This window comes from Ranitomeya variabilis, chromosome 3 (genome assembly GCF_051348905.1).
Source record: "Ranitomeya variabilis isolate aRanVar5 chromosome 3, aRanVar5.hap1, whole genome shotgun sequence".
Lineage (NCBI taxonomy): Eukaryota > Metazoa > Chordata > Amphibia > Anura > Dendrobatidae > Ranitomeya > Ranitomeya variabilis.
This window is the reverse complement of record NC_135234.1, coordinates 641,682,222-641,710,164: the sequence shown is the minus strand read 5'-3', so window position 1 is coordinate 641,710,164 and position 27,943 is coordinate 641,682,222. Positions and strand designations below refer to the sequence as shown.

Genomic DNA, 27,943 nt, shown 5'->3' with positions numbered 1-27,943 from the left:
GCTTGGCTGATGTAACGGATAGAGTCTAGGTCCTATGTATTGGAATGGAATGGACCTCTAGAAAAAGGCGATTTCCCTAAGGTAAAAATAGTAATTGTGTGATAAAGTGTGTAATATATAGGTGAGGTACATATATGGTGTACTGACCAGGTAAGTAGGGTGTGAACATATAGTTCTCCAATGTTGTGGTACGAATGGAAGCTGAAACACAACATACAGTCATGTGGGAGGAGCTAATCATAATAGGGAGAATTAGCCTGTAACAAAGGAGCTAACAGGAAGAGAAGAGACTGGAGATTCTCACCTAAGGTAGCCACAATAGGTAATTGCACCGTGGTATTAAAGAATGGGATAATCTCCAATATGTTAGCTGTAACAAAAATACGTATACGGTTGGAATCATAATCATAGGGATAAAAAAATGTGGATGAACTAAATATCTTACCCTGTAGCAGTGTGTTCCTCACCATAACAGATATACGTGTTGTATATATTGGCAGATGGTAGTTAGTGCAATGGCACAGAATCTAAGGGAGATGTATAAATAGTGTCATATTCATCTAAGTGGTGTTGGATTAACACATGGCACTATACAGGAGGTATATATCAAGAGAAGAAGTATCTACTCAAAATGGCTCACCTATTACTTAAGGTCTCCTTGTGAGTCCTGTCAAATGAGGTGCCACTGTGGCCCCGGCTCCTGCAATATAGCAGAGTGTAAGCGATAATCGATGTCAGTAGCAGGGAAGTGAGGTAGAACTTACCAGTATGTTATGGGTAGATGGCGTGCATCAACGCGGTGTCCGCCGCTGGTTGAGTGCACAAGGGCCAGTGTGTCAGATTTAAGTAGTGACAGGGCGGGAGCATCGATACCGCCAAACCGGAAATTACATATCCAGTTAGTAAGGTGAAGGGTCCGCCCTGTGGTAGTGGAATCCTGCAGTCCAGGCGGTCACATGACCGCTGCTGGTGAGGGATTATGGGAATTGTAGTGTGGGGATACATCGTAACCGGAAGTGCGTCACTGGGCCTGACGCGAACTTCCTGTTTGTGTGTAATGAGTATTGTAGTCATGGTGATCGGCTTAGGAGAGCGATCACATGATACAATAGCTAAAGTGATGTATTGGGATGAGGATATGTGTTATACTACGGAGAAAGACAATCTTAACCCACATGATGACTAATTATGACAACATACTATACAGATATTGGGAAATCAATATGCAGTCGGGTAAGGAACAGAGGATGGGAGAGTCCAAAGGAGAGGAGGGATCAGGAGGTGACTTGCATGTTGAGAAATCAATACAGACGACTCTGTGAAGAGAGACAGGTATATTAGTATACAACATCAAATCTATGACCATAAATAACAGAGTACAAGTTACAGAACCCTAAATAGCATTTCGGATAGCTATAACAATACCACTATGTAAAGGCTAAGGGATCATAGTCCCTGTTTAAGCCCCTTGGGGCCAGGGTCTGCAACTCGTGGATCCAGAACGCCTCCCTTTTCTTCAGGAGGTGGATCCTATCGCCCCCCCCCGTCTGGGTACTGGAATATGTTCCAGGACCTGGAACCTAAGTTGTGATATAGTATGACCTTTAGAGATAAAATGGTTTGGGAGTGGCAATAGTAGGTTCCGACAGCGGATGGTCGATTTGTGTTTAGAAATACGGGACTTAATTGGCTGTGTTGTCTCCCCGATATATAAAAGACCGCACGGGCATTTGATGGCATACACTACAAAGGACGAGTCACAGGTAGAGTAGCACTTAATCTTATACCTTTTACCAGAATGAGGATGACAGATATAGTCCCCCCGAATAACATTATTACACTGGTTGCATTGCAGGCACGGAAATGTGCCCTTCTTGGGTTGACTGAGGAAGCGTTGTTTAGTGTCCCTCTTTACTCCAAAATCAGCTTTAACAAGAGAATCACGGATATTGGAGGGGCGTTTGTAACACGGTAAGAAATGCTCCTGAAATTCGGGAATGGACGGATGTGCAGTTCGTAATATGTTCCAGTGTCGTCTAATGGTATGATGTAACACATGTACATACGGATGATAGACATGAATGAACGGAACCCTTTTGTTGGATACTGGACGTGCAGTAGTAGGGGGGTTCATGGCCTCAGTCAATAGGTCGGGTGGGTAGCCCCGTTCCCTAAATTTGGTATACATTTCATCAGTCCTAGTTTTAAGGAGACTTGGTTCGGTAACTATCCTCTGTACCCTTTTAAATTGTGATCGGGGGATCGATTTTTTCGTGGCAAATGGATGTGAACTTTGGAAATGTAGGACACTATTCTTGTCGGTAGGTTTGGTATAAAGATCCGTCACGAGAACCCCTAGTGTGTCTTTTATGACTAGGGTGTCGAGAAAGCTGACTCTCTCTGTGCTGCTGGTCATAGTGAAGTTAAGTCCTGGCCAGGCCGTATTAAGAGTATTAAAGAAAAGATCCAAGGTTTGGGGTGTGCCAGTCCATAGACAAAAAACGTCATCTATGTAGCGTTTCCAAAAGGGGCAGTAGGCTTGGAATAGAGGATCAGGGTATACGATTTCCTCCTCAAATAGGGCCATGTAGCTGTTTGCGTATGGCGGGGCCACATTAGACCCCATAGCGGTGCCTTTCGTCTGGAGGAAAAAACGATCTTCAAACATGAAAAAATTTTTTGTCAGGACTATAGTCAGGAGGTCAATACAAAGATTAATGACTAGTGTTGAGCGATACCGTCCGATACTTGAAAGTATCGGTATCGGAAAGTATCGGCCGATACCGGCAAAGTATCGGATCTAATCCGATACCGATACCCGATACCAATACAAGTCAATGGGACTCATGTATCGGACGGTATTCCTGATGGTTCCCAGGGTCTGAAGGAGAGGAAACTCTCCTTCAGGCCCTGGGAACCATATTAATGTGTAAAATAAAGAATTAAAATAAAAAATATTGATATACTCACCTCTCCGACGCAGCCTGCACCTTACCGAGGGAACCGGCAGCGTTGTTTGCTTAAAATTTGCGCTTTAACTTCCTTACGTGAAGTCCCGGCTTGTGATTGGTCGTGCGCCGCCCATGTGACCGCGACGCAACCAATCACAGCAAGCCGTGACGTAATTTGACGTGACGTAATTTCAGGTCCTTCAGGATTTTAAAATTACGTTCATTTTAAAATGCGCGCGTCTCCTGCCTCCCGTGACGTCACGGCTTGTGATTGGTCGCGTCGCCCATGTGACTGCGACGCAACCAATCACAACGCCGGAACGTAATTTTAAAATCCTGAAGGACCTGAAATTACGTCACTGCTTGCTGTGATTGGTTGCGTCGCGGTCACATGGGCGACGCGACCAATCACAAGCCGTGACGTCACGGGAGGCAGGAGACGCGCGCATTTTAAAATGCGCGCGTCTCCTGCCTCCCGTGACGTCACGGCTTGTGATTGGTCGCGTCGCCCATGTGACTGCGACGCAACCAATCACAACGCCGGAACGTAATTTTAAAATCCTGAAGGACCTGAAATTACGTCACGGCTTGCTGTGATTGGTTGCGTCGTGGTCACATGGGCGGCGCACGACCAATCACAAGCCGGGACTTCGCGTAAGGAAGTTAAAGCGCGAATTTTAAGCAAACAACGCTGCCGGTTCCCTCGGTAAGGTGCAGGCTGCGTCGGAGAGGTGAGTATAGCAATATTTTTTATTTTAATTCTTTATTTTACACATTAATTTTGTTTCGATACCGATACCCGATACCACAAAAGTATCGTATCTCGGTATCGGAATTCCGATACAGCAAATATCGGCCGATACCCGATACTTGCGGTATCGGAATGCTCAACACTATTAATGACGTCAGGATCAAGCTGTGAAGTAGTGAGTAGATGTTTAACACTAGAGATCCCTTGTGAATGAGGGATTGAAGTATAAAGATCCTTCACGTCTAGGGAGACTAGTAGAAGGTCGTCTGGGAGGGAGTCAAGTCCCTGCAGTTGGCGTAAAAAGTCACCTGTATCCAAAAGAAAAGAAGGTAGCGTGCAAATTAGCGGAGTGAGGTTCTTTTCTAAGAAAATAGCAAGTGGAGAGAGTATGGACTCGGTGGAGGCCACAATAGGGCGGCCTGGGGGATGTTCAAGGTTTTTGTGTACCTTGGGCAGTATATAAAATACCGGTATAATAGGATGGTTTTTAGTCAGGTACTCCCGTGTTTTATCATCAATGACACCTTTATCTACATATGGAATAAGAGTATCCCTGATGTGGTCCCTGATTGTAGTGGAGGGGTCAGTTGAAAGTGGCTGATAGACAGTATTGTCATTAAGCTGTCGGTAGACTTCTTTAGTGTAGTCCGACCTGTTCATGACAACAATAGCCCCGCCTTTATCGGCTGGCTTAATGATGATGTCTTTGTCGCTTTGCAATGAATGTAAGGCTTGAAAGTCATGGGCATTGAGGTTGGGAGAAGTATGCAACTTACGTGCCTCAATGTCCTGACGTAGTTTCGAGAAGGATTGTTCAAGGAAGCCAATGAAGGTCTCCACAGCATGAGAGCCTTTAGGAGGTCTATACGTACTTTTAGTACGAAGACCTAGGCTTTGTGAAGAGATTAGAGGACCGTTAGACTCAGAGGACGAAATAGGCATATTCTCAGGGGACTCAAAATGAACAAGCAATCTTAAACGGCGGTAAAACCGGTGTAAGTCCATGTCCATATTAAACGTGTCAAATTTGTACGACGGGCAGAAGGAAAGACCCGTCTGCAGCACGTTGTGTTCAGCGATGCTAAGAGTCCTTGATGATATGTTTATGACCAGTGGTGATTTACCTGAGACCGGGTCACTCTGTAGAAGTCCGTGTCTTTTCTTTCGTTGGCTCCTGCGGGTCCTCTTCTTCTTTGTTGCTGTCGTCGTCTTCTCTGTCCTAAAAAATTGCTTGGTCCACTGAAGTTGTCACGTCTGTCCGTTTCAGAACCTGAAGTAGAAGGGTCATTAGAGGAGTGATAATCTGACCTAGTGGTATTAGACCGCAATGTGGATCTATCCTGCCAATGATAGACTCGATCGTTGTCGTAGTCATCCGAGTCTCTCTGGAACTTAATCCTCTTCCTATTTTCCGTGTCCCGTCTATGCTGGTCAGTGACTGTTTTGATCCTGGTTTTCAGGGTATCAAGCTCCTCAGCTGTACTAGAGGAGGATAATTGTGCCTAGATGTTTTTAATGGTTTCTTTACTGGAAGCAATAGCTCCCTGATGGTGTTCAACAGTAAGGGTCATTAAGTCAAATGAGCATTTATTCAATATTTGCTCGTATTTCAGACAGAATTCTTGACAGTCACTGAACAAAGTGGGACGAAGAGGAACTCGGAGTCCTCTTGGAATTCTTTTCACACGCAGATATTCTGTAAGGGTAGCACAGTGTAGTTCCAGATTGATCTGGCGTCGTTGTTCGCGTTCCAGATCCCTCCCTCTTGTTTCTCTCGGGGGTATTTTGAGGAAATCACTAGGGAGATTTAACTTAGACAGTATATGATTAGTTTCATCTGGGTTGTATGAAAATGTCAGAGATGACATGATAGACAGCGTGCTCACGTAAAGGAAGCTCAATAGTGAAGTATATCGTGGCACAGCTGTGTCGGTGCTCAAGATAGGTTGCCCACACCAGTAAACATATAGAAAGTAAATAACTTGGCACTCAACTTGTGTATAGTGATGATTTTAGAAATTAAATATTTATTACTTGGATAGCAGTCCAGCATAAACGTTTCGGTCAAGATAATGAGACCTTCCTCAGTAGACTGCATTATAAAGTATAACAAAACAATAATAAGTACATAAACACAAAATATAGTGTTATAGTTATAGAGTGACTGTGGAGACTCCAGTGGGAGATCTTGATGAGCAACTCGAAGAGGAAGAAACCCCAGACTTTCATAAGTTTAAGCCCCCAATGGTTGCGGCCCAGTCAAGAAGGGAGGCCTGCACATTACCCCGGTCCCTGGGGAGAACCAATGAGGAAAGATGAAATGGTGGGTAACTCAAAAGCGGAAGCCTGGCAAACAAGAGAGAGATGATCTGGACTCTGAAATGAGGAGTGTGTTACACCAGTGGGATAGACTGGAAGTGTGAGAGTCAGTGCTATATCGTAAGAGGCAACAGCCAAAAGATATGGAAGTAAGGTGGCAGGTGGTCATCCCAGGAAGAATGGCTCAAGAAGTAGCTAAAGAAGCCCACGAATTTGGAGCACACTTCGGCCCCACAAAGACCTACCAATGGTTACAGCGGTATGTGTATTGCCCCCAGTTGGAGTTTGTGGTGGAAGAGGTTTGCCGGCAATGTCGAGTATGTGACCTCATTAAGAGTACCGAACAGAGGGCACCCATCCAAACCATACAAACTAAGGAACCGCTAGAAGTCTTGTTGATCGACTCGTGGGACACTCGGCCCGGGGGCTGCAATACTGTTTTGTGATGACCGATCATTTCTCTAAGTTCGCGGTAGTCACTCCGACTAGAGATCAGACTATGGAATCGGCAGCTCGAGCCATCTGTCAAGACTTCATCCGGGTGTATGGGTGCCCAAAGTGCATCCACTCCGACCAAGGCGCATGTTTCCAAGGCAAGGTGATGGAAGAATTGTATCGTATGTATGGCATCGAGCGGTCCCGGACCACCCCTTTCCACCCTCAAGGCAACGGAGCTTGTGAACGCTTCAACCGAACCTTACTTCAAATGCTGAGAATGTTGGAGGAGGATAAGAAGGCGTGTTGGCCTGACTATCTGCCGGAATTGGTCTGGACCTACAACAATCGGGTCCACTCCACCACGGGTTATACCCCCTATCTACTGTTGTTTGGAAGAGCTGGACGAGAGATCATTGAGCTGAATTTGGAACAGCCAGAGGAGCTGATGGAGCGAACTGTCACCTCATGGGTGAAAGAGCATCGGCAACGATTGCAAACGATACGGCGGTTGGTGGGTCAGCAGCTGCAAGAAAAAGAACATACGGGCCGCAAACTGACTCAAGAGTTACCCCTCCAACCTGGAGACTGAGTATTAGTCAGAAAGAAACGCCCCAAGGGAAAACTAAGTGAGAGATGGGAAGTGCAGCCGTACAAAGTTATCGAGCGAGTGTATGCTAACAGCCCTGTCTACAAGGTACAGACTGAGACTGGGGCATCCGCCCCTAGAGTACTTCACAGAAATATGCTGCGGCCTTGCCGGTCTGAGGTCTATTCTACACCATTGTCGCCTGAAGGCGCTACTCCACTTCCTGAATCTATCATGCCTGATGGTGAAATCGATGATGAGTGGTGGACCGTCCCTGACACAGTAGGGGGTCCCCAGCCGCACAGAGATTGTAATCCCATTGATATACCAGTACCGCCATGCGAGTATGAGACCAGACAAGAGCTCACAATGTCTCCTGCAACAAGTGTTCCTCTGGAAGATAGTCAAGCCTTGCCTGACAGTCAAGAGCTTCGGAGATCCCAGAGGTCTAATGCAGGGGTTCCACCAGTCCGATATGTAGAACAGTGTGCTCTGTCTGTTTCTGCAACTTTATTGCCTCCTCTATAGGTGCTGTTTCCGCATTGAACATTCCTCCATTACACTTTGACCCTGATGCTGTGATGGCCAAGGACAATCATTAAGAAGGGAGGCATGTAAGAGGGTGGTGCTGTTATGGACAGTAAGGAACACGCTGTCATTTTAAGAGGCTGCACCCCCTTGTCTGGCTTGATGGAATGTTCTTCTTCTCCCCTGCAATAGTCGGTGTGATGAACTAGTCTGGCAGAGTGCAGGTGTGGAGCTGAAGCAGCGTGTATGAGTTGAGGCTTCTGCAGAGAGGACTTTTTGTGCTGATAGCTGAAAAAGAGAGGAACTGTGTCCTGATATAGCTGCAAGAGAGAACCGAAGATACAGAGGAAGGGATTTACAGTTACCAGGAGCATCCCTAGGATCCAGAAGCAAGGAGAAGCCCACGTTTCACAGAGCTGACAGAAAGCCATGCGCACCACCATATTAGACTGCTGGTTGCCCCCTGGGACTGGATCTGAGTCCCCAACATCACCATGAGTCTGTTCCTGTTTGGTGCACCTGTTAGGGCCTAGTGTTGGCTTCAATAGTCAGTACACGGGAGCCGTGTGGCCTGCTTAGTAAAGGCCAGGGAGGTTATACGTAGAGTAGCATCATCACTCGTTTATTGTTTACATTTGGGTTGTTAGACATATTTTGAGTCTGTAATAGTTGGAGCAACGTGCTATTTTACGGAAAAGATAAAGTTTATAACCCTTGTAAATTGTCTTTTGCCATTGTATACCCCTGTTTGCATCTTCCTCATTCACTTCGTTCCTTGCCTCCCAATAAATCTACCCTTTGTTGTTTGCACCTCATCTTGTGAACAGTAGTCTTCCTGCACCGTGGTGGTCCCCCGGCCATCGCTTCATGTGGAATCGGGATCCTGGCATCCATGTTTTGTTTATGTACTGTGTTTTCATTTAAGTAAACTTTGTTTCTTCATACCTGAAGTTGTGTGGTGTAATCTAGTTCTGCACATTGCCATCTGCTCAGCTACCACAGACCCTGTTCGCTGTTCTTCCCTAGTCTGGGTAGGTCCAGGTTACTCTATGGTCCAGTGAGTCCACACTCCGTTCCCACTAGGGACGCTTGTCCCACGTCGTCATGTCTGGCCGCATCTGGGGTCGCAGTCGTAACACCTTTGAAGTTGTTTTTTTGTTAATTATCCTAATTTACTGAGATAATGACTTTTGGGTTTTCATTGGCTGTAAGCCATAATCATCAACATTAAAAGAAATAAACACTTGAAATAGATCACTCTGTTTGTAATGACTCTATATAATATATGAGTTTCACTTTTTGTATTGAAGAACTGAATAAATTAACTTTTTGATGATATTTTAAATTTGTGTGAAGCATCTGTATATCCATCATTGAAAAACTAAAAGAGTTTTTGTAACAAATCATTACAGAATTTTGGTGCATTTAGTTTAGTAATTAGTAATGAGCGAGTGTACTCGGTAATCGGGTTTTCCGAGCATGCTCGGGTGGTCTCCGAGTATTTTGGGCATGCTCGGAGATTATCTATGAGTCGTCGCAGCTGCATGATTTGCAGCTGCTAGACAGCCTGAATACATGTAGGGTTTGTCTGTTTGTTAGGGAATCCCCACATGTATTTAGGCTGTCTAGCAGCTGCAAATCATGCAGCTGCGGTGAGTCAAACCTAATCTCTGAGCATGCCCCAAATACTTGGAGACCACCCGAGCATGCTCGGGAAACCCGAGTACCGAGTACACTCACTCATCACTATTAGTAATCACTCCATATTCAGGTAGGTGCACAGGAGCGTATTATTGGTCCAAGTGCAACCCGACAAAACATCAGATCACACCTGGACCATTGTAAGTCTATGAAGCCGTTCACACAATCAATTTTTAATTCTGACAGATGCATTTAAAACAAAACTGATATTTTCCTTTTTATTTAGAATTTCTTCTTCCACCATGTGGCTCCTTGTTTTTGTGCTGTTGGGTTTGTTATTTGTAATCAGATGGTACAAGCAGAGTCAGATACTGGAGAACCTCTCAGACAAATACGTCTTCATTACCGGATGTGACACTGGATTTGGAAACCTGCTGGCCAAGCAACTTGATAAACGTGGAATGAAGGTTCTGGCATCTTGCCTGACAGAGAAAGGAGCTGAGAAGTTGAAAAAGGAAACATCAAGTAGATTGCAAACAACAATACTAGATATTTCTGACAGCAAGAATGTGATTTCTGTAGCTGACTGGGTCTCTCGTATTGTTGGAGACAGAGGTAAGTTAGATTAAGAAATCACAGTAAGGGCTCATACTCATTTGCTTAAAAAAGGACGAGTGCAATCAGTTAAAAATATTGGATTGCACTCTGACTAATGTTACTCTATGATTCCCTGCTCATCTGCAATGTTTTTCTCAGCTCATTTCAGACTGAGAAAAAAATTGCAGCATGCTGCGATTTGCCGAGTATATCGGATGGGACTTGAAAATGCAAGTCAATGGGTGCAAGAAAAAAATGGCATGGGACACGGACCATGCATGTGCCATCTGATTTTTATGCATCCATCTCCTAGAAAACCAGACATTTCATCAGCCAAGTACAGTAAATTTACTGTGTGACCAGCCAGAATAGAATAGATAAAATAGATATATACATAGAATAGATAAATAGAAAGATGTCAGTCAAATATTTAATAAGTACAGTGCTTGTGTAGTTTAATGTTCATGTATTTAGCTAATAATTAAATATCTCAAAGAAAAAAATGGATTGGGGTTCCTTCAGGTTTAAATAACCAGTTGAGGGAAATCTGCCAGTTGGGTGCAGATATTTCTAGCCTGGGAAGGAGATAATAAACATGGAGCGTCCTAGGCTATAAATATCATTTCACAGTTGTATAGTTTACCTTTAATAGTTATTAAAATGGGAAAACCCCAAAAAATGATGTGGCCCCCCCTATAATTAACAACCAGCACAGACTAGGTAGATACCTGAGGGCTGATATTAATAGGCTAAGAAGGGGCAATATGTAGTTGGGTAGTCGCAATTGCGCATTGTCTATTGTTCCTCTGCGCATGCAGCGTGACAAGTGGCTCACCGCACATGCGCACTGAAGCTGTTTGTAGTTCCCAGCTTCACTGACTGTGTACGCATGCGCCGGAGCTGCTGCGCATCACAGTCAATCACACTTTGATCATAATCTGATTAAACTCTAATCTCAGTATGAATAACATAATAGGACAGATTTTCTCTGATGGAAAAAAATGGTCATCTGCATCTGCCCTAACATTCAGTGTCCTGAGTATGCATTGCTGCTTTTTAAAAGTTTTACATAATTTTTTATCTTTGCTATGAGTAGATGTTCAAGTGCAAAAGTAACAATAAGGCTGGAGCCCATACGCTAGGTTGTAAAATGTACCCATAAGGCTCACAGTTTTCATAGTTGAAATCCTGCTAACGTTTTAGAGTAAAAGTCATTTACATTTTAAGCTTTCATGTTTTTCTAGGACTTTGGGGTCTGGTGAATAATGCCGCCATTACTGGTTCAATGGCTCCCCTTGGATGGCAGAAAAAAAATGACTTTGTTAAAGTTCTTGAGGTGAACGTACTGGGGATGATTGATGTGACACTGACATTACTGCCACAGGTCAGGAAAGCCCAAGGAAGGATAGTCAACATTTCCAGCATTTCCGGCAGACTGGCTCTTATTCCAGGTGGTTACAATATCTCCAAATATTGTATGGAGGTTTTCTCAGACACCTTAAGGTAAATAGATTGTAATCGACATGTAGAGCTGGGTTTAAACATTTTAAGAAAATGTATTCTCTTATTGCTGATAAGAGCCAAGAAAAATTCTACAGTAGAGAAGCGAACACCAAGTTTACACCGCTTTTTATCTCTACTGTATGCTAAACTTTGCGCCATTACATTTGAAGCCAACATTTTAGGCATATGTCAGGATGATCGCTCAGGAAGCAATGGCGCCACAATTTTTTTTCACATGGGGTGCAACTGGACCCATGGGTGAGGGGGCCCTTCGGATACATCGCTATTTTCAAATGAAGATGTATCTGCACCTCCAGTTGAAAACTACTATGGAGCAGAGAGCCACTGGCTCCCTGCTGTGCACTGCTGGACCTATCAGATGCCTGCAGCTTCAGAGCATGCTGGAATCATGTCGCAGGCAGGGCCCATAACATAACCCCGCCATTTTGTTGCCTGCGAATTTAGTGTTGAGCATTCCGATACTGCAAATATCAGGTATCGACCAATATTCGCTGTATCGGACTTCCGATACTGAGTTCTGATACTTTTGCAATATCGAATACCGGAATCGGAAGTTCCCATAGTGCAATGATGCACTATAATGGAGTGTCGGCGGTGTGTGGGCAGAGACTGCATGTCTGTGTGTGCGGGAGGGGTCTGACCGTGACTGTGGGTGGTCTGTACGGGCCTGCCGGGGTCTCTGCGGGCTGCCGGGGGTCTGTGCGGGACTGCTGCTGGTCTGTGTGGGCCTGCTGGGGGTCTGTATTGGCCTGCCGGGGTCTGTACGGGCCTGCCGGGGGTCTGTGCGGGGCTCTCGAGGGTTGTGTATGTGTGCAGGCATCGTCCGATGGGACTACAAGTCTCATCGGCTATGCCTGCTACAATGACAGTGATAGACACATTAGCCAATGATGGGACAGTAGCAGTCCCATCATCCGGCTAATGTGTTGAATGTAAAAAAAAAAAAACACAAACATACTACATACTACATACAACATACTACATACATACAACATACATGCTACATATACCACATACATACTACATACATACAACATACATATTACATACATAATATAACATACAACATACTACATACATACATACAACATACTACATACATACTACATACATACATGCTACATACATACTACATACATACTATGTAAATACATACATACTACATACATACATACAACATGCATACAACATACATACTACATACATACTACATAACTACATACATGCTACATACATACATACTACATACATACTACATACATACATACAACATACATACAACATACATACTACATACATACTACATACATACTACATACATACTACATACATACAACATACTACATACACACTACATACATGCAACATACATACAACATACATACAGCATACTACATACATACTACATACATGCAACATACTACATACATACTACATACATACAACATACTACATACAGTACAGACCAAAAGTTTGGACACACCTCATTTAAAGATTTTTCTGTATTTTCATGACTATGAAAATTGTAAATTCACACTGAAGGCATCAAAACTATGAATTAACACATGTGGAATTATATACTTAACAAAAAAGTGTGAAACAACTGAAAATATGTCTTATATTCTAGGTTCTTCCAAGTAGCCACCTTTTGCTTTGGTGACTGCTTTGCACACTCTTGGCATTCCTTTTATGAGCTTCAAAAGGTTGTCACCGGGAATGGTTTTCACTTCACAGGTGTGCCCTGTCAGGTTTAATAAGTGGGATTTTTTGCCTTATAAATGGGGTTGGGACCATCAGTTGTGTTGTGCAGGCACCTGGTGGATACACAGCTGATAGTCCTACTGAATAGACTGTTAGAATTTGTATTATGGCAAGAAAAAAGCAGCTAAGTAAAGAAAAACAAGTGGCCCATCATTACTTTAAGAAATGAAGGTCAGTCAGCCCGAAAAATTGGGAAAACTTTGAAAGTGTCCCCAAGTGCAGTGGCAAAAACCATCAAGCGCTACAAAAAAACTGTCTCACATGAGGACCGCCCCAGGAAAGGAAGACCAAGAGTCACCTCTGCTTCTGAGGATAAGTTTATCCGAGTCACCAGCCTCAGAAATCGCAGGTTAACAGCAGCTCAGATTAGAAGCCAGGTCAATGCCACACAGAGTTCTAGCAGAAGACAAATCTCTACAACAACTGTTAAGAGGAGACTTTGTGCAGCAGGTCTTCATGGTAAAATAGCTGCTAGGAACTCACTGCTAAGGACAGGCAACAAACAGAAGAGACTTGTTTGGGCTAAAGAACACGAGGAATAAACATTAGACCAGTGGAAATCTGTGCTTTGGTCTGATGGGTCCAAATTTGAGATCTTTGGTTCCAACCACCATGTCTTTGTGCGACTCAGAAAAGGTGAACGGATGGACTGTACATGCCTGGTTCCCACCGTGAAGCATGGAGGAGGAGGTGTGATGGTGTGGGGGTGCTTTGCTGGTGACACTGTTGGAGATTTATTCAAAATTTAAGGCATACTGAACCAGCATGGCTACCACAGCATCTTGCAGCGGCATGCTATTCCATCCGGTTTGCGTTTAGTTGGACCATCATTTATTTTTCAACAGGACAATGACCCCAAACACACCTCCAGGCTGTGTAAGGGCTATTTGACCAAGAAGGAGAGTGATGGGGTGCTACGCCAGATGACCTTCCTCCACAGTCACCAGACCTGAACCCAATCGAGATGGTTTGGGGTGAGCGGGACCGCAGAGTGAAGGCAAAAGGGCCAACAAGTGCTAAGCATCTCTGGGAACTCCTTCAAGATTGTTGGAAGACCATTCCCGGTGACTACCTCTTGAAGCTCATCAAGAGAATGCCAAGAGTGTGCAAAGCAGTCATCAAAGCAAAAGGTGGCTACTTTGAAGAACCTAGAATATAAGACATAATTTCAGTTGTTTCACACTTTTTTGTTAAGTATATAATTCCACATGTGTTAATTCATAGTTTTGATGCCTTCAGTGTGAATGTACAATTTTCATAGTCATGAAAATACAGAAAAATCTTTAAATGAGAAGGTGTGTCCAAACTTTTGGTCTGTACGGTGCATACTACATACATACATACTACATACATACAACATACTACATACATACAACATACATACAACATACATTTAACATACTACATACATACTACATACAAAACATTCATACATCACATTCATACCTTACATACAATACATACATATAGACATACAGTACATATAACATAGAGTACATACTCACACTCACTTGTCACTTTGCCCCCCGAAGCCAGTGTCATCTGTAAAAAATATTAAAATAACAAACAAACAATATAATCCCTGATCCGCAGAAATCCACGAGTGTACCATGACGATCTCCCGTGGAGAACAGCAGCATCAGCTGATGCGACTGCTCTCTAGGGGCTCCTAGAATACAATGACGGGAGGAAGGTATCCTTCCGCACTGTATTCCTCCGCCTCTGTAAAAAAAATAGTCCTTAGTTTCATTTTATGGCTTTGCTGTGTGAGAAAGTTCCCATGCAGCTTTTTGCCATAAAGTGAGACCAGTGAACTATTATAACCTCTCAGTGATGCACTGCAGGAGCCATTGTGTCCTGTCAGTGTGTCACTGAAGGTCCTATAGAGAAGTGACATCACCCAATGTCACTGTTCTATAGGGGAGATCGTCGTGGGACACTCAATATTAATTGGACTACGGCGGACAGGTAGTATCCAGTTTATTATTTTACGTTTTTTGCAGGCGCTGAAGTATGGTAAGTATGGTTAATGTCACCTTGCTATTGTAAGGTGTCATTACGCCGGGTTAATAATGGAAATGCGTCAATTAGATGACTATCCATTATTAATCCTAGAGTAGTGAAAGAGTTAAAAATAAAATAAAGACACAGCCAGAAAAAAGTATTTTAATATTCTTAATTTAACCATACTTACTATACTTCAGCGCCAGCAAAAACTGTAAAATAATAAACCGTATACTACCTGTCCGCCGTAGTCCAATTAATAACGAGTGTCCCACGATGATCTCCCCTATAGAACAGTGACATCGGGTGGTGTCACTGCTATATAGGACCTTCAGTGACACACTGACAGGAGACAATGGCTCCTGCAGTGCATCACTGAGAGGTTACTATAGTTCACTGGTCTCACTTTATGGCTGAGCAGTCGCATCAGCTGATGCTGCCGTTCTCCACGGGAGATCGTCGTGGGACACTCGTGGATTTCTGCGGATCAGGGAATATATTGTTTGTTTGTTATTTTAATATTTTTTACAGATGACACTGGCTTCGGGGAACAAAGTGACAAGTGATGGTGAGTATGTACTCTATGTTATATGTACTGTATGTCTATATGTATGTATTGTATGTAATGTACAGTATGAATGTATTGTATGCAGTATGTATGTAGTATGTATGTATGTAGTATGCATGTAGTATGTTGTATGCATGTAGTATGTATGTATGTAGTATGTATGTAGTATTTTGTATGTATGTGGTATGCTGTATGTATGTTGTATGAATGTAGTATGTTGTATGTATGTAGTATGTATGTAGTATATAGTATGTTGTATGTATGTTTGTAGGTTGCATATATGTATGTAGTATGTAGTAGGTATGTTTGTGGGTTTTTTTTACATTCAACACATTAGCCGGATGATGGGACTACTACTGTCCCATCATTGGCTAATGTGTCAATCACTGTCATTGTAGCAGGCATAGCCGATGAGACTTGTAGTCCCATCGGACGATGCCTGCACACAGACACAAAGACCCCCGAGAGGCCCATACAGCCCCCCAGCAGGCCCGCACAGACCCCCGAGAGGCCCATACAGACCCCCGGCAGGCCCGCACAGACCCCCGAGAGGCCCGTACAGACCCCTGGCAGCCCGTACAGACCCCCGGCAGGCCCGCACAGACCCCCGGCAGCCCGCACAGACCCCCAGCAGCCCGAGCAGACTCCCGAGAGGCCGGTACAGACCCCCGGCAGGCCCTCACAGACCCCCAAGAGGCCCGCACAGACCCCCGAGAGGCCCGTACAGACCCCCGGCAGGCCCGCATAGATGCCCCACGGTCCCGCACAGACCCCGCCCGCACACACAGACATGCAGTCTCCCCCCTCGCACAGCCCACAGTCTTCCCCCCTTCGGAACTGGATGTGCAAGGAAAGAAAAGGTTTATTTTCATTCCGATATTTGTGTCCTATTGACTTGCATTGGTTTCCGGTATCGGAATCGGCGATACCCGATACTTTTTGGGTATCGGTCCGATCCAATCCGATCCGATATTTCAGGAAATCGGAAGGTATCGCTTAACACTACCTGCGATGTAACGTCAGCATGCTCTGTAGTTGTGGGCCTTTGATATGACTGGTGGCTGTAGAGTAAGTGCATGGCAGGAGAAGGAGGAAGAAAGCAGAGCCGCATGATTTAGGAATGGGGACAAGTGAGAGATTTACTTGTTTTTTTTTAAAGTTAGTGTGAAGAACACTATTGGGGCATACAGCGGCATCACAGTGGGGACACAAGGGGGGCAATGTTAATTTATTGAGGTAAGATAGGGGGACAATATTACGGAGTGTAGGTCACATGGGGGCAAAATTAACGTATGGGGCCACATAGGGGAGACATTATTAATATATGGGGTCCACATATGGGGACATTATTAATGTATGGGACATTATTAATGTACAAAGGGTTGTATTTAGTGTTGAGCATTCCGATACCGCAAGTATCGGGTATCGGCCGATACTTGCGGTATCGGAATTCCGATACCGAGTTCCGATACTTTTGTGGTATCGGGAATCGGTATCGGATCCATATTAATGTGTAAAATAAAGAATTAAAATAAAAAATATTGATATACTCACCTCTCCGGAGGCCCCTGCACCTTACCACTGTTAACCGACAGCCTTCTTTGCTTAAAATGAGCGCGTTTAGGGCCTTCCATGATGTCACGGCTTCTGATTGGTCGCGTGCCGCTCATGTGACCGCCACGCGACCAATCACAAGCCGCTTTTAAGCAAAGAAGGCTGCCAGTTAACAGCGGTAAGGTGCAGTGGCCTCCGGAGAGGTGAGTATATCAATATTTTTTATTTTAATTCTTTATTTTACACATTAATATGGATCCCAGGGCCTGAAGGAGAGTTTCCTCTCCTTCAGACCCTGGGAACCATCAGGATACCTTCCGATACTTGGTGTCCCATTGACTTGTATTGGTATCGGGTATCGGTATCGGCGATATCCGATACTTTTCGGGTATCGGCCGATACTATCCGATACCGATACTTTCAAGTATCGGACGGTATCGCTCAACACTAGTTGTATTACTATAATATCGGGGGTGCAAAGAGGGGCACTAATTATTACTGCATAAGGGGAAAAGGGGAACATCACTAGAGAAATGTATTTTATTTTGGGGGATACTATTACTGAGAGATAAAAGAAAGGTATTTTTACTGTACAATTGGGGGAAAATATGGGAAGGGTGCTGTAGAGGTGCTAAGGGATAGATGTCTGTGTGTTACATTTTGCAAGGACAAGTTCTAGCAGGAAAAAGTCAGAGCGGTCTGTGCCGAATAAAGGAGCAAAGAGAAAATTAATTACTTCAAGTGGAGACATGATTGGTGTGTCATTGGATTTCCTGTACTCTAAATTCTTATACCTTCCACTGTAAAGTCCTTGTATGGGGTAGTATTAGTGTTAGCTTAATGATTTTTAATAATAATCAGTATGATGGTATTAATCGGTCACTATTTATTGATAATATTTGGTCATGGTTTGGCAGCATTATTTCTTTTATGTGGTATTATTGGTATATTGGTCATGTTATCATGGACTTGTAAACTGTATGACTGTTTTATTTAGAAGTATTACTTGGAAAATTATTTCATTGCCATTGTCAAGTGTAGTGCACCGGTAGCAGTGAATAAGCAGTGACCCACAAAGTTCAAACATAAAAGTCTTTTTAATGTGTTGTCTTCACGCAGAAAAGGTTCCAATCCACACAAATGCACATAACTTCAGTGCTCAATTCACACCAGTTCATAACAGCTTCCTTTAGATTGCAGTCACTACACGTGCTAGTCCTTCTCTGACTAGTTCCATGGGTGTCCTGCACCGCTGTATCACAGTCTCTACTCACAGCCATACACAGACCTTGACATCCTCCTGTCTGCAGCTGTGAGACATGCTGGTCCTTCCTTCGGGCACAGGACAGTCTACCTCTGGTTCACCTCCGGGCACAAGACCTGTCCACATCCGTGACCAGTCATCGTGGACAGCAGCACCACTGTGTATTTTGTGGGTTGTCAGGCTTCACTCTGGCCCTAACACACCTGAGACTCCTCAGACTGAATTCTAAAACTTCTCTAAACTACAGGGCTTTTAACAATTGTAATCACAGCTACACCTGCGACTACAATGCCCCTCATGGCCTCACCACGCCTCTGTGTGCATCCTGGGGAGAATAAACAGCACCACCTAGCTGTAACAGGGGTCACTGCCTCACACAAGTTATTTAATTTTTCTTTATGGGGGCTTATCATATACACTACATATTGTTTAGCTGGAGTTTACATATCTCTGCAACATGCTGGTGGGGGGGCATGTTCAAGTTTTGCGTTTTGGGGGCACATAGGGGTCTAGTTACCCCACTGTCTGGAAGGCTGCAATATAGTTGGATATATTCTTAGTGACCTGACAATATGGCGCAATATAGGTCAAAGGGACATTTATTTTTTTTTAGGTGAATGGACCCACCAAGATATGTTTCAGAGATCGAAACATGATGTCAGTCTATATATTTTTATAGGAAAAAATTGTCTGTAACTGTCAGAACATACTGTATAATGTAATCCTTAGGAGACACGATTTATCCAAAGTTGTGGATAAACATGAAACAGTTTTACAAGCTTTAGGCCATGTGCACACGTTCAGTATTTTTCGCGTTTTTTTCGCGTTTTTTCGCTATAAAAACGTGATAAAAACGCGAAAAAAACGCTTACATATGCCTCCCATTATTTTCAGTGTATTCCGCATTTTTTGTGCAAATGTAGCCTTTTTTTCCGCGAAAAAATCGCATCGCGGAAAAAAAAGCAACATGTTCATTAAAATGCGGAATTGCAGGGGATTCCGCACACCTAGGGGTCCATTGATCTGCTTACTTCCCGCACGGGGCTGTGCCCACGATGCGGGAAGTAAGCAGATTATGTGCGGTTGGTACCCAGGGTGGAGGAGAGGAGACTCTCCTCCACGCACTGGGCACCATATAATTGGTAAAAAAATAAGAATTAAAATAAAAAATAGTCCTATACTCACCCTCTGATGGCCCCGGAGTGTTCCCGCCTCTGTGCTGCACGCTGGCTTCGGTTCCTGTAGCAGCAGCTGGTGTGCGGTGAAGGACCTTGCCGAATGACGTCACTGTCCTGTGATTGGTCGAGACCGCTCACGTGACTGTGACGTCATGGAAGGCCCTGCGCGCACACATCAGCTATAGGAATGGACGCCGGTGAGATCTGCTGTCTGCGGGTGAGTATAAGCATTTTTTTTATTTTTTTTATTATTTTTAAACGTTCTATCTTTTACTATAGATGCTGCAAAAGCAGCATCTATAGTAACAAGTTGGTCACACTTGTCAAACGCTATGTTTGACAAGTGTGACCAACTTGTCAGTCAGTTTTCCAAGCGATGCTACAGATCGCTTGGAAAACTTTAGCATTCTGCAAGCTAATTACGCTTGCAGAATGCTAAAAAAACGCAAAAAAAACGGGAAAAAAACGCAAAAAAAAAAATGCGGATTTCTTGCAGAAAATTTCCGGTTTTCTTCAGGAAATTTCTGCAAGAAATCCGCAACGTGTGCACATACCCTTAATGTCTGTATACCACCTCTGATGATGCCTGTAAACTTTTGGGAAAACAAGTCTAATCTTAGTGGGGAGGGGGGCAGTGAAAACAAGTGGTGAGAGAGCATGGTAAACAAATTCATCTTAATGAACTGGTCACATCTTCCAGCTACCATGCGTTAGGAGTCGAGTTTCTGCCGCTGCACAGGGGGAATCTCGAACCATGTCTGCTGCGGTCTCCCATTCTACATCAGCCGCAGTGGAGCCTGCTCAGCGAAGATGTCCTCACTCAGTCTAATACTGTGCAAAGGGTTACTGCTGTCTTTCCAGGCTCTGCTGTTGTAGCCTGCACTGGTCAGCGGCGAGCAGGCTTTTCTGGGACTGAGTCCTGCTTTGCACACACTGAGCATGCACAAGGTAAGACCTCTCATTGGAGGTCATGGGTCACATGCTCAAGTACTGCTGCAGCTCCCATTGGTCCTCTAAGAAGGTCCTGAAGTTGCTCTGGTATTGCAGCAACTTCCATTGGTTCCCAAGGAAGGTCCTGAAGCTGCTGCAGCTATAAGAGGTTTGCATGGCCGCACGGCCATGCGCTAGTATCACCTCATGTCATGAGCTTGTTATTTGTTGTCGCGCCTGTATAATGTATTCAGGGACCCGGCTGAAATAAGCCCCTAGAATACCGGCACCTCTGGTGAGGAATTTTGAATGTATGTATTCAGGGACCAAGCTGAAATAAGCCCCTAGAATACCGGCACCTCCGGTGAGGAGTGTTTGCGTGCTTTTCTGGTGCATGACCACTGACTGCCATCAGCTCAGGAGTTATCTGTGTTCCCCTGTGACGCTAACAGTGCACAGTATCTTGTTTCTAGTGAATCTGTGGAGTTAACAGAGTTCACTTATACCGCCATATAGCACCACCATTTGCCAGCAGCAGGTTCCTCTCCTGTACAGTGGACCCCGGGTTGCGAACGCACCTATTTATACATATATATATACTCGGTGCATTCCGCCAACCCTAACACCATGTGCCAGTCTGACAAATATACTCCAGTCATAGATTGGAGTACATTTCTGTTGTAATTTATGCCATTTACCCACTAAGGTCTCCCACTGGTAAAAACATTGGCTGAACTGACCAGAGGTGGAGTAAAAAGACTAAAGCTCACAAACTATGAGCTGCACAAATATTTTACAACATTTCAAACAATTTTACTCCAAACGTCTTGCACATACTGTTTGGTGAATCGGGGTTTACAGTGGTATATAAAAGATTAAATGATCTCTAAAGGCCGTAAGTTAAAGATGACACATTTCCTTTGTATTTTAGGCAAAACAAATTATATATATTTTCATGTTTTTCATTTTAAAAATTACAAAAAGGTGAAGGGGCCAATGCAAAGGTTTGGGCACCCTGCATGGTTAATGCCTATTAGCACCTACTTTTGAAAGTATCAAAATGCTTTTTGTAGCCAGACAAGAGTCATTCAGTTCTTGTTTAAGGGATTTTCATCCATTCTTCCTTGGAACATTCTTCCAATTCTATTAGATTACTGGGTCGTCTTGCATACACTGCTATTTGATGTCTAGCCACAAATTTTCATTGATGTTCAGATCAGGGGACTGTGATGGCCATTGTAAAACCTTTAGCTTGCACTTTTTTGGGTAGTTTATTGTGGATTTTTGATGTGCTTTTAGCATAATTATTCATTTGTAGAAGCCATCCTCTTTTTCAACTTCAGCTTTTTTACAGATGGTGTTATATTTACATCAATAATTTGTTGAAATTTCATTAAATCCATTTTTCCCTCTACCCGTGAAATATTACCAATACCAACGAATCCTTCAGGTTTTCTGCTCTTCTATAAGTAATAGAAGATCTTGTTGGAACATATTTCCCCAGCACAGGATCAGTTGTGAGAATGGACCAATATTTGTCAATTGCCCTCCTTATTTCACCCAAGTGATCGTTATACGAAGATATAAATATTACCCAGTTGTTGTCTTTACTTTTCTTCTTTGGTACCAGGAGATCTTCTCTTTTGCTGTTCTTTGCGCTGCAAAATTCCTGTTGAATTACCATTTTACTGTACCTTCTCTTGGAATTTAGTTGTCAGTTCCTCAGCCTATTGAAAGAAAACCATATCGTTAGAACAGTTCCTCCTTAGTCTGAGGAACTGTCCTATAGGTATCCCCTCTTTAGTTGATCTAGGATAAGCCGAAGTGTCATACAGGAATGAATTAAAGGCAGTGTCCTTGTGGAAAGTTTTAGTTTCCAGAAGACCCGTTTATTGTAAAGCAATAAATCCAAAAATTCTATGGAAGGCTGATTATATTTACAAGACACTTTGATGTTGTGGTCATTATTATTTGGATCCTAATGAATCTTTTGAGATCACATTCATTGCCTTGCCAGATCAACAGAATATCGTCGATGAATCTCGACCATGTTAAAACATTCTCAATCTGTTTCACTGGATTGATAAAGAAAATTTCCATCTCCCACAGCCGCAGAATCAAACTTTCCTAATAATGATAGTCAACAAGCCATAACCCAGCAGGCTAATTAAGGTATGAAACCTTGGTCAAAGTTATCTGAGCACACAAATCTCCAAGGGTGCTCAAACTTTTGAATTGGCCCATTTCACCTTTTTAGAATTTTTAAAATTAAAAAAATGACAATATTTTCTTTTGCCTAAAATACAAAAATATTCTTTAGTCATCTTTAGTCATCCTTAGCTTTAGGCCCTTTAGAGATCATTTCATCTTCAGCTTGCTTAATTGTTCACAGTAACAGCAATTTTGACCAGGGGTGCCCAAACTATTACATGCCACTATAAGGATATGCTCACAAGGATGTGTTTACAGTGAATTTTCTGGATGGAAAATCCATTATGTATTACAACCAATGTGGTGGATGTGATTTTATTAAAGGAAACCTGCCATGTAAAAAAAAATGCTATTATTAATCTGCAAATTAATAGCGTTCCGAAGTTGTGCACTGAAAGCCCGACTACCAGAAGAACATGAACTTAGTCCTTCATGGCAGCCTTGGACTTTCAGTCATAGAAGCGTGGCCAGCGGAGCTCCAGTAACCGCTCAGTACACTGTAAGTTGCCTCTGTAACCATGCTCCGACATTGACTGACAGCTTTGTACTGATGTTCTGAGCTGGCTGTCAGTCAGTGTTAGGGCGTGATTACGGACGCCACTCACTATGTACAGAGCAGTGACTGATGCCGCACCGATCATGCCCCTATGACTGAAATCCTGAGGCTTCCAGAATAAAAAGGATTAAAGTTTATTTTGTCCTGGAAGCCGGGCTCTCATTGTGGTGGCAGTGCAAAGTAACCCCATATCTTTAGGTTAATAGCATTTTTTGGCATGACATGTTCCCTTTAAATCTCATCCATGCGCCGCAGAAAAAAAACCGCCATGTAAATTTATCAGCTTGTCAACTTTTCCGTGTGGATTTCAGTTGATGGCATAACCTCAGGGATATAATGATTTATAGTGGAAAATGTTAATATACCAACAAGCAAACAGTGGGCCACCTCTTTAAGGCTGCCTAGTAAAGGAACAACCTATAATTTTGGAGTTATATTTCAAGGTTTCCATAAAGTTTACAGACAGTTAATATGTGCTTGCTTTTTGTCTTATCATTTACTATGCATGTGAATATTTTTTTCACACATATGCATATTCATGTTTTCAGGCAGGAACTTAATGAGTTTGGAGTAAAAGTTTCAATAGTGGAGCCAGGGGTTTTCAACACAAGCATTACTTTTTTGCCTCTTATTAAGAAGAGCATAGATGATAAATGGCAGATGTTACCTGCTGAGACCAAAATGATCTATGGAGAAGAATACTTTAAGAAATGTAAGTTTTTTTTAAACTCTGTTCTTTAACATTTTATTATGAAGGTGAGAATCAAATCGATCTTGCAAACTGAAAAATATTAAAAAGTGTAGTTAATTGTGATTTTTTTTATACATCACTATATAAAAATAATTTACAGTCTTAATACTCTTTGAACTTATTTATTCAGTAGCGAATATATGCAACTGTATAATTATACAGTTGCCTGTATTGGTTAATTTGTTCAGCAAGACAGTGTCAAGCCAAGAAATAAGTGCTTTGTGAATATACCCCAACAGATATGTCAGAAAGCGTTTAGTTTCCTTTCATAATCAACAAATGTGTGCCATTGATTGCAAACAAGATTTGTTATTTTCCACACCCAAAAAAGTAATTTTCATAAAAAATTCAGTCAAGCCCATGTTGCAAAAATGAGTAAACCCTAATGAAAGTCTTAGGAGTAAAGCTAAAATTTAGACTATGAATTAACAAAATTTTGAAGGCAAGTCAGTGTAATTATTCATTAAACAGGGGTCCACAAGACAGTTTACAATAAAAGGGTGTTATTAACAAAGTAAACCCCTTCTCATTTCATGCTTCCAACAATAGCACCACATGGAAGAGAAATGTCACAAGGTCTGAGAAAGAAAATCATTTCTTTACTCAAGAAAGATGAAGGCTGCAAGAATGTCAGAAAATCTTTACTTATGAGTCAGAAAACTGGAGCAAAAGTGATTCAAAAATTTAGCAAGGATGGACCTACAACCGTCTCAAAGACATCTAGGCCAACTACGGAAGTTAACACCTTATCAGTAGAATCTTCTGATAAAAAGGGTTGAAGAAAATCGACATGCAAGTTCACTGCAGTTAGCTAAAGAAGTAGAAAACCAAATCGGGGTGAGTGTTTCCCGTGACACAATATGGCTTACATTGCAGAAGAGTAGCATGTTTGGGTGTCGTCCAGGAAGAAAGCATCTCCTGAAGTCCATGCACAAAAAAGCCTGCCTACAATGTGCCAGGCCCCATGCTGAAAAATGTGAAGACGTTGGAACTGATGGCATCAAAACTGTATGGCGTTGCAAAAATGCATGATGCATAGAGTATAACATGGTGATAGCAGTGTCCTTATGTGGGGCTGCATGAGAGCGTCATTGATGGTATATTAAATTCACGGATGTCTTGCTCTATATTGAAACAGAAGATGCTACCATCACTCCGTGCCCTTGGTAGACGTGCATTTTTCCAATATGACAATCGCTCAAAACACATATCTAAGGACAATGTTGCATTTCTGAAGAAGAACAGAGTGAAAGTGATTCTGTGGCCAAGTATATCTCCGGATTGGAACCCAATCAAACACCTATGGAGCAAACAGTTGAGATTCACTTTCCATCCAGCATTCAGGCTCTTAAAGAGGTTGTTCTTAAAGCGTTCACCTCCGGGGCCACTTTCCATTTCTGTGCTTTTCTGTTTTTTGTTCACCTTCTTCACAGAGCTATAACTTATTTATTTGTCAATATTGCCATGTGAAACAAGTTGTACTTTTGCACAACACCATTGATTTTACCATATAATGTAGTGGAAAACTGTACAAAAATCCAAATGCGGTAAAATTGCAAAAAAAGTGCAATTCCACAATTTATTTTTCTTTTTATCATGTTAACTAAATGCTAAAACTGACTTGCCAATATGAGTCTCCAGGTAATTACGAGTTCATAGGTGCCAAACATATGCAGGCTCTTTTTTTATTTAAGTGGTGAAAAAAAAACGCCAAAGTTTGATTAAAAAAAGCCGCTTTTGCCCTGCTCTGTGCAGCAGAAATGCTTTTCTGCTATGAATGTCAGCCACTGAGGGTCGTTGTCATACTAAACAATCGGCGCCCAGTGATCATGTGACTGGGACACCGATGGGCATAGTTTGTAACACTCTTCTTGTGCTGGCATGTTTTATACCGGTGTCAGTGATTAACAGCAGCATTTAGCATGTTAACAGCAGCGGATGAATCATGATTCTACCCGCAGCTGTTAGGTGCACATTTCAGCTGATCAAATCAGCTGTCATGTGCCGGAAAAGATGCGGACTCAGCACCGTAGCCCACATCAAAGGTGGAGACACGCATGTGCCGTATACACTCACCGGCCACTTTATTAGGTACACCTGTCCAACTTCTTGTTAACACTTAATTTCTAATCAGCCAATCACATGGCGGCAACTCAGTGCATTTAGGCATGTAGACATGGTCAAGACAATCTCCTGCAGTTCAAACCGAGCATCAGTATGGGGAAGAAAGGTGATTTGAGTGCCTTTGAACGTGGCATGGTTGTTGGTGCCAGAAGGGCTGGTCTGAGTATTTCAGAAACTGCTGATCTACTGGGATTTTCACGCACAACCATCTCTAGGGTTTACAGAGAATGGTCCGAAAAAGAAAAAAAATCCAGTGAGCGGCAGTTCTGTGGGCGGAAATGCCTTGTTGATGCCAGAGGTCAGAGGAGAATGGGCAGACTGGTTCGAGCTGATAGAAAGGCAACAGTGATTCAAATCGCCACCCGTTACAACCAAGGTAGGCCTAAGAGCATCTCTGAACGCACAGTGCGTCGAACTTTCAGGCAGATGGGCTACAGCAGCAGAAGACCACACCGGGTACCACTCCTTTCAGCTAAGAACAGGAAACTGAGGCTACAATTTGTACAAGCTCATCGAAATTGGACAGTAGAAGATTGGAAAAACGTTGCTTGGTCTGATGAGTCTCGATTTCTGCTGCGACATTCGGATGATAGGGTCAGAATTTGGCGTAAACAACATGAAAGCATGGATCCATCCTGCCTTGTATGGAGCACCTTTGGGATGTGCAGCCGACAAATCTGCGGCAACTGTGTGATGCCATCATGTCAATATGGACCAAAATCTCTGAGGAATGCTTCCAGCACCTTGTTGAATCTATGCCACGAAGAATTGAGGCAGTTCTGAAGGCAAAAGGGGGTCCAACCCGTTACTAGCATGGTGTACCTAATAAAGTGGCCGGTGAGTGTATATATACATTTTTGGGGATCTGGGACTGGATGAGGGTTTATTTTTTGCCCGCCAAGCTGATGTTTTTATCAATAGCATTTTGGGATAGATACAATATTTTGATCGCCTGTTATTGCATTTATTGCAATGTTGTGGCGACCAAAAAAAAACGTAATTGTGGCATTTTTAATTTTTTCCACATTACGCCGTCTATCAATCTTAATTCTGTTTATACTTTGATAGATCGGGAGCATTTTGGGATAGATACAATATTTTGATCGCCTGTTATTGCATTTATTGCAATGTTGTGGCGACCAAAAAAAAACGTAATTGTGGCATTTTTAATTTTTTCCACATTACGCCGTCTATCAATCTTAATTCTGTTTATACTTTGATAGATCGGGTGTTTCTGAATGCGGCGATACCAAATATGTTTATTTTTTATATTTTTCATTGTTTTATTTTGAATGGGGCAAAAATGGTGTGATTTTAACTTTTATATTTTTTTATTGTTGTAAACTTTTTTTCACTTTTTACATGTTTCAATAGTCTCCATAGGAGACTTGATGCTGCAATCTTCTTATCTCTTGTGCTATATATACAGCACATGTCGTGAATGGGTTAAATAACAGAAAAAGATAGATATTGTTGTCAACTTGTTAATTCCATGCCTAGAAAACTTGGAGCAGTCCTTAGAAATCATGGAGGTCATGCAAAATACAAATATTTTTTGATGTGGGGTGTATTCATTTTTTCACCAACTAATTTGAGTAAAACTGAAGAAATTCTATAAAACTCAGTCTTGTCAAAGTTTTGGAAATTGTTCTTGTATTCAGTATGATATTGATTAATTTCTTAATTTTCAAAGAGGATGTACTCATT

General features: G+C 42.7%; 1 protein-coding gene across 3 annotated transcripts in view; it reads left to right on the top strand.

The window, feature by feature from the left end:
• The window catches only part of LOC143816809 (retinol dehydrogenase 7-like), a 76,880-nt gene that overhangs the window by 34,064 nt on the left and 14,873 nt on the right, over nucleotides 1–27,943 (top strand). For 2 of the 3 annotated variants that reach the window (XM_077297669.1, XM_077297670.1), the window contains exons 2-4: nucleotides 9,501–9,829; nucleotides 11,056–11,314; nucleotides 23,910–24,073. In XM_077297669.1, coding sequence (XP_077153784.1) covers nucleotides 9,517–9,829; nucleotides 11,056–11,314; nucleotides 23,910–24,073 — 736 coding nt within the window. In that variant the 5' untranslated portion in view covers nucleotides 9,501–9,516. Of the gene's footprint in view, nucleotides 1–1,783; nucleotides 1,972–9,500; nucleotides 9,830–11,055; nucleotides 11,315–23,909; nucleotides 24,074–27,943 lie in introns of those variants that run through there. The other variant, XM_077297668.1, reaches the window with a different exon arrangement.